Here is an 8,014-nt window from a genome sequence, read left to right as displayed (position 1 = left end):
ATTATAAGCAAGTCACAAACATAATAAATAATAGTTCCATAATCTTTTGAATAAGACGAATGCTCAAACGTTACAAAAGAAAAACTCAAAATGACAAGTATAGACCGAGGGAATAGGTATGTGCATCTCTCCAAAGAAAATGATATCCACAGCCATCCTGCAGCAATTTGTGGGGAATCATTATGTCATATAGCTAGTCCATTATCCCATTACGTCAATAGCAAGAGTAATAACTCTAACACTTACCCAAACACAAGTTATATTGTGATTAACCGAATTCGGGAAATTACAAAGGGGTTTCCTTGGTGCCTTGGAAATTACAAAGTTATAACCGTTTTACAAGCATAAAAGGTTACAAACTATACTTCCAAACAACACCATTATTTCAATACATGGAGAAAAGGTTCAACAAGAAAAAAACAATCCAACGTTTTTTGCGTACTATTGTTGAGCATAAATTAAAAGTCGACGAAACACACATAACTAAATGCGTATTCAGATAGTGAGTCCTGACCCATCAAACTTGTCCCGGAGAATCGCATCCAGATGTTTTCCCATCTCAGGGGTCATGTGGATCATCCAATCCCCTGCCACCCCCTTCCGAAAATACGAGTCGTGAGAGAACTTGATGAACACACCTTGGGAACCTTCCTTGTTGGCCTTCTGGCTCACGAGATTCTCCATGCTACAGAGCTCTACGATCTCCGTGACAACACCAGCTTCTTCCTCGGAGCTAGTGAATGGTTGCCCGACGAACTCGGCTAGCTCCCTGATGCTATCTGTTGGGTCTTGAAGCAGCTGCTCATATCTAAGGAAGAGCACCCTGCTTGGGTTTGCTTTGCTTGCCCTCCAGTACTCGAGAATGTGATTCCAAACAGGGCCACCGAAGCATGTGCCCTCGCAAAAGGACTCGTACACCTCTTGGAGCGACAGATTTTGTAACCCATTGCGCTTCAGGAAGTGCCACATGGAGACCAATGCATCCTTCTGATCCCTGCACATGTACATATATATGTTTTGGCAGCTCCTTATTTTTTATTGAGAAAAAGGAATAAGACTTAACAATAGTGTTTTAACAAATAGCAAAATTAAACTACATATATTTAACTACAAAATTGAAAAACTACGTAACTACAGCTCAAACCTGGTTACCACCTAGCTAGTTATTGCATTTGACGAAGATTATGAAGCATATCTGTATTTTGGGGTACTTATACATATGGACTGCGCAAGTCTTCAATAAGGCTGGACATTGTATGTTAAAACTTTAAGTTGTCTTTAGATCGATCGATGTGCACTTTTTTTTTAATTACACATGGCATGCTGCAGTGATTATATTATAGTGTTCGATGTGTGTGCTCTTACACTTGATTCACGATGCAATTATCAAATTGTGGTTTGAATTTTTGATGAATGATAGGAGTAAAACATTGTTGATTATGATGTGTTCCATGAAAACAATGAACATATATCATATGAGAATTATATTTGTCACAAGCAACTTGTTAATTTTGCCTTTATGTCTTTCGGTGATCGATCTATGTTCTACGCACATGCACCAAGCAAAATTTGAAAATGGTGGTATCATTCCATCCCACTTATTTACATTAATAATCTTAGTTAGTTATCACTTCATCATGGTACAAATATATTGGGCCGCAAATTGAATATTATATATATCGACATGTCTATCTATATATACCACACACATATGCAGAGAGAGAAAGAGAGAGTATGTGTATAAGATCTTATGTATTTACTCCCGGTCTATTGATGAGCGAGATTAAAGAGGAATATATGTGCCCAAATTATGGCTATATATAGAGGTTGTTTAATTATATACTCCCTCCATTTGATATATAAGTAGTTTGACTTTTTTATTAGTCAAATTTCTTTAAGTTATATTTATAACATTAAATTAGTTTTATTAAATTTAACATTAAATATATTTTGATAATATGTTTGTTTTTTATTAGAAATATTACTATATTTTTTATAAACTTAATCAAGTTTAAGAAAGTTTAACTAATAAAAAAATTAAACGAATTATAATATAAAAAATATGGTGTGTATCTGTCTAATTAATTAGCTAAAGGACACACAGTAGCAACTTTGGTCGAGCTAGCCCATGCATATATCAGCCCCACTCTGTCGACCGTCCTTATTGTAGCTAACAAATATTCGGTACACCTAATTAATTGATATGATAACACCCAGTCACCTTCCAGGTGAATTGTCCAATTCTATCACGTAGCTAGCACAAGTACGCCTTGTGCTGTACTAACGCTACTACAATACCCTCCAGTCGCTCTCTCCCTCCCCGTTCTCTCTCTCTCTCCCCCTCATCGTATTTTGTTTGCACATATATATTAACGACATGATTTTATTCTTCTCTGGCCATTGCTATTCATCACAGAAATCATAATTATTAATACTACTACAATACCCCTTATTGATATCGATTCATAGATGTCGGTTGACATTTAAAACCGTTACCTATGGATCTTATCTCATATTTGCGCGATGAAAAAAATATAGAACACACATCTTTGAGTAATATAAGTGTCAGTTCTAAAGAAAAAATCAGCACACTATTTTCAAATGAATTAGGACCTATAATATATTGTAGGTACTGGTTAATAATTAAAAAAAACTTATTATATATTATATGAACTGATTTTTTAATTAACTATTACCCATAAAACTGACCGAGCCAAGCCACATTCTTATCCACATCTTTCACACATCTATCCTCACATTTTCTCCCCACTTTTCTCCCTACCCCGTACTCCTTGTCCACATCTTTCGCACATCCCCACCACACGGGCCTCTCCTCCTCATCCATCTTCGTCCGCCGCCACTCCTCCCTCCTCTGCCTCCTCTTCCTCTCCCTGGTGACGCCCCTTCAAGTAATCCTGCCCCTCCTCCTCACCACCACCTCCAAGCCATGCTAGATCCGGCCGCCTGGAGGTCGGGGTCCACCGAATCCGGCTACCATGCAGCAGCAGCACCGCTAGAAGGTCCTGTCAACGTGGAACTCGCCGGTGGCACCGGGGCCGAGAATATCAACGAGGACGGCGCCGGCGTTAGAGCCAATGCCAAGGATAGACAAGCGGCGTATGGAGAAGAGTGGCTTCTGCCCCGTTGCAGCGCCATCCACGAGGAACCCGTCCTAGCGGTGGTGTAGGCTGGGGCAGCGGCGGTGGACGGTGAGCACGGGCTTGAGCAGCGCGAGGTCCCGTGCCGCTACACACCCTACCGGGCCTATACATCTCCACCCTGAACGTCATCGTCTGGATCTATCCTCCTTAAGGGGATCAGGTGGGAGAAGCACCGGTTTGTCGAGAGGCAGCAACTGCGATGATTTATTTTATTCTCCTCTCTGTGTGTTCTCTATTTGTTCTTGATGTTGATTTTATATCTTAGTGTTGATTTCGTAATTGTGTTCTTGGATGTGATGAGGGGATCTTATAGGGGTGGTTCTTGGATGGGGATCAGTAGCTGCTCGTTGTTGAGCAACCTTGCTTTTTTTATTCCTCACACCGGTGTTAGCTGGTAAGAACTGACACCTATGCGCAACTGCATAGGTGCCGGCTAGGGAAACCGATACCTATGACTTTCTAACCGGTACCTATGACAGTTCAAGCAATAGTGTAATGAGGGCATCAGGAAGGTACGATTCTCATCGTTCCCCGTGGTATATCTATCTGTTTGCAAAGTTATCCTTATTTCATAGATAAATGGTTTAACAATGATATATTATAACCTAAACTTAAAATAATTTTACAAATACCATGAAATAAATTAACAATTGGTAAAAAAATACAAAGTGACATGCAAAAATAAAGTAAAACTATATACTACTACAATATATTTATGTAGTTAAAAAGAAATAACATCGAACACATTAACATGGCTTTACAATTTTATGATTAGCAATCAATGCATAATTTTAGGTGTTTGGAAATTCCAAATTTTCATGTGCCTAATATTTAGCTTTTAATATCCGGCACATTTGAGTTTAGACTTAATATTTGAATTCGGTATGAATTTTTTGCTTTGTGGCCTAAATAAGGATTTTGCGAAAGATGTAGCGTCATTTTTTTGTCCTATTAATTCAATCACTTTATTTTATTACCATTTACTCCATAATTGCTTATCTTCCTCATGTCATGTGTGTAAGTTAATAAACTGAGCCAGTAATTGCTAGCCAGTGGTTCAAACTGTATCACGCACAAAGTCCCGGATACCTGCAAATGTAGATGATCTTACAGCCGGAGCTACCGTCGGCCACTGTCGCCGGCAGCAGCGACAGCGGCATGTGCGTGCACATCAGCCTCGGCGACGGCAGCTCGTCGAGAACCGCGTCGCGGCCGGCGGCGAAGAGCCTGTCGATGAGGGGCACGCAGTCGTGCGGGTTCAGGCGGCGGAGCGGGTGGTCGGGGCTCGCCGGCGGGTGCGCCGCCCGCGCCATGACGGCGAACGCGAGGGCCTTGAGCCACGTCGTCCCCGACTTGGGGAGGCTGGCGAGGAGGACGTCGCCGTCGGCGCGGGGCACGAGGCCGCCGCCGCGCTGCATGGCGACCGCGCCGCGCGCCCAGGTGTCGAGCACCCAGTACCCCTGGTGCTGTCGCAGCTTCAGGTTGTGGACGACGCGCGCCGGCATGGCGGACACGGCGGCGTCGTGCTCCGTGGGAGGGCGCACCGGGATGGCGTCGGCGTCGGCGGCGTCCTTGAACGCGACAGGCCCCGGCCCCGCGGCGGCCCGTCTGTCGCGCGACGTCGCCGGCGCCGCTCCTCCTCCCGATGCCAGCACTACTTCTCCCGTGCTACCCATAGGCGTGATGGATGGCCAGTGTCGATGGAGTGAGCACGTAGAGTCTCTCATATATATAGCTGCTCCAGAGGAAAATTATGCGTTTTGGCCCCTGCAAAATTAGACGGGATTGCTAAAATTATGACACCATGCATATATTTTTCACTTAATTTTAGTCATTTTTATGTTATTACTCTCTTTCCTATATATAATATATACTTCTATCTCTTCTATATACTCTTTTAAGTTAATAATAAATTATTTTTTAATTCTAATTCTTTTATACATCGTATATTAGAAAAAAATAACAATATGTAAATAATGTAATTTAATATGTAGTATATGTATAAGTTTTTAAATTTACAATGTAAAAAGAATCTTATCTTACTGATTTGGGGTGAAAAATATGGGTCATAAACAAATACTGCCTTCGTTTAAGGTTATAAGGCTTTCTAGCATTGTCTATATTCTATATGAATGTAAACAATGCTAGAAAGTTTTATAATATGAAACGGAGAAAGTATAATCTATTCCCTAGATTTGTGATTAGCTTGTAATACGTGTAGTGTATATCGGCCACGATGGAGAATATTAAGATGTAACATAACCGTACATAGAGTTTTTGGCCATATCCAGTTGTACGTTCCAACAAGATAATTAACGCATAGATATGATATATTGGCTATATCGCAGCTAGCCGGATTAATTCGTTATTGCAGACAAATTAAAACGGTAGCGACGTGAAAACGGCTACAGTATTTGGAACTGCTTATCCATTTGTCGGGTCACCCATATTTTTTCTACATTTAGATTTACATCCAACGGACTAAAAAAGAAAATGACAAATACATATTTACTTACACTGTTACACATTATTTATTATTTTTATCAAAGTTACAGTATACTTACATGTCATATCAACTGAATTTACAAATATAATTTTAGTTATATATAACTGTAATTATATATTTTATTAAATACTTACATATCATATCAACTGAATTTACAAATGTAATTTTAGTTATATAGGACTATAATTTTATATTTTAAAGAAAATAACGAATACATATTTACTTGCACAATATTTTTAACAAAATTATAGTATACTTGCATGTCATATCAACCGAATTTACAAATGTAATTTTAGCTCAAATGTACTGTCAACTTGGATCTGGACCCGTAGTGATCAAAATGGATGGACGAGATTAGCTGCAGTTTTTATTAACGTGCAGAGATATCAGTCCAGCTGATCTCCATTCTCATCCGGCCGATATATACACTATAAAAACATCAATTTTTTTTTTTGAAGCTACACTATTTATTTTCTCAAGCAATCCAAAAGAAATAGTGCATGTGAAAATATATAGTACCACCTCAGAGTCATTGACCACCTATGAAAACCTTTTTTTTTTGGCAGGTCCGTAAAAAATTGTTTTTGTGGGTGGCTTTCCTAAGGAAAGGCTTACAAAAATCATGATTTTTACAGATAAAGATCCAGTGATTTTTACTTGTGGTTCTCATAAGGGAAATCATCTAAAAATTGATTTTCATGGATGATCTCTTAAGAAAAATGCATTTAAAAATAGGACCACCACTAAATATGAAAAAAAAAACTAACTCTTTAAAATGTAGTTGGATATGGTACCAAACTTTAAAAAAATCTAGAAATTTCATATTAAGCCTTTTTGATGTAAACGATTTTTTTATAAGATTCTTACTATATTTTGGTAATAAGACATACAGTTACTACTTTAACTGAATATTTGCTTTAGTATGGTGATTCATAAAGAGGCTACATGACATAAGTTAACAATCATGCTAAAATAAGTATTTTAATTAAATGTGAACACACACACATATATATATATATATAATATATATATATATATATATATATATATATATATATATATATATATATATATATATATATATATATATTAGTTTTCCTCAGTTGGACTTAAAATGAATTATCCACATTTATTTAGAGATTAGCGGTTTTTCAGACGAACTAATTAATGAACCGCCCTTAAAGGTAGACTTCTGTAAGAGCTACCCTTACCTCAAGGGAGAGCTGTGCAGAGCCACCCTTACCTCAAGGGAGAGCTGTGCAGAGCCACCCTTACCTCAAGGGAGAGCTGTGCTACGGCTAGATGATTAAGGATCCCTACTGGAAGGACCCCACAACAGCACCCGACCCGGCATGAGGCTGCTCACAACGAGCAGGTAATTAGGACCCCCGCTCAGTGTTCTGCTTGAAGAGCCCCAGGAGCTAGAATCCTAGCTGGTCTGAGCCCATAAAACACGTAGTACCCCGACCCATCCCATGGCAGGCGAGCCATGACCGGTCACCACTCTATTGTACGCGTTGTCTAACCTCCCTACGGCGTCATATGTGTTGAAATTTAGAATAGGTCCGACGCACTAGGGATGCCTCGATGGACCTAGATCCGATCACCAAAGCCACCCGAGCAATGGCTCATGTGCCTTATCATCGAACGAAAGACTGCAATCGAAGTCCTAGTTGAAGGCTGTGATGGAGGACGTGGCCACCTCACCACACACTAAACCATTTGTACCTTGGTAACCGAAGGTGCAAACAGGCAGCGATGCTAAAGCAGCGTGGGCCCCGACGGCCAGAGGGATGACCACCCCTTGGAGGGGTGAGGATGGTGAAGCCTACGAAGTGTTAAAGGGTACTGGGTCAAGACACAAGTTAAGGTCGTGGCACAAGCAAAGCCACTAATATACATATAACGTGCTAGCTAGAGGGGCAGAACTGTCTTTTTCTCATGGTTTCCCCCTCCATTAAGCCCAGGAATGATGAAATAATGACTGTGGTGTCCACTAATAAATCACGTGTCTTTTAGGAGTCCTAGAGCCATATCACGCCTTTTAGGTGTCCGTTAGGAAATACCAGAAAATTTAACCGTCCTCTAGCAAATTTTTCCTATATATTATGTCGAATTGCAGAAGGTAAAAAAAAAAGATAGCATGGAGGCCAAACAGTAGGCAAGGCTAAGCCAGAGAGAAGGCTACACGAAGAGAAGTAAAAGAAACAGGGAACACAAAAAAAACGAGCAAATTTCTCTAAACTACATGTACTTTGACAAAACTATCACAAAAATACATATTTAAGAAGGTGTATCACAAAACTATAGATTTAGGACCAACTTTATCAAAGAACTATAGATTTAA

At 39.8% G+C, this 8,014-nt stretch overlaps 1 protein-coding gene across 1 annotated transcript; it reads right to left on the bottom strand.

Moving 5' to 3' along the window:
- Positions 1-260: 260 nt before the first annotated feature.
- Positions 261-4,837, bottom strand: LOC127782642 (cytosolic sulfotransferase 1-like). Its single transcript, XM_052309912.1, has 2 exons — positions 4,251-4,837; positions 261-994 (listed from the first exon to the last, which is right to left on the bottom strand). The coding sequence occupies exons 1-2, from the start codon at positions 4,835-4,837 to the stop codon at positions 496-498; spliced, it is 1,086 nt and encodes a 361-aa protein (XP_052165872.1). The 3' UTR covers positions 261-495.
- Positions 4,838-8,014: the final 3,177 nt, after the last annotated feature.

Source organism: Oryza glaberrima, chromosome 8 (assembly GCF_000147395.1).
Source record: "Oryza glaberrima chromosome 8, OglaRS2, whole genome shotgun sequence".
In the NCBI taxonomy this organism is placed as follows: Eukaryota; Viridiplantae; Streptophyta; class Magnoliopsida; order Poales; family Poaceae; genus Oryza; species Oryza glaberrima.
The sequence above is the reverse complement of the archived record's forward strand: the minus strand, read 5'-3'. Positions and strand labels throughout refer to the sequence as shown.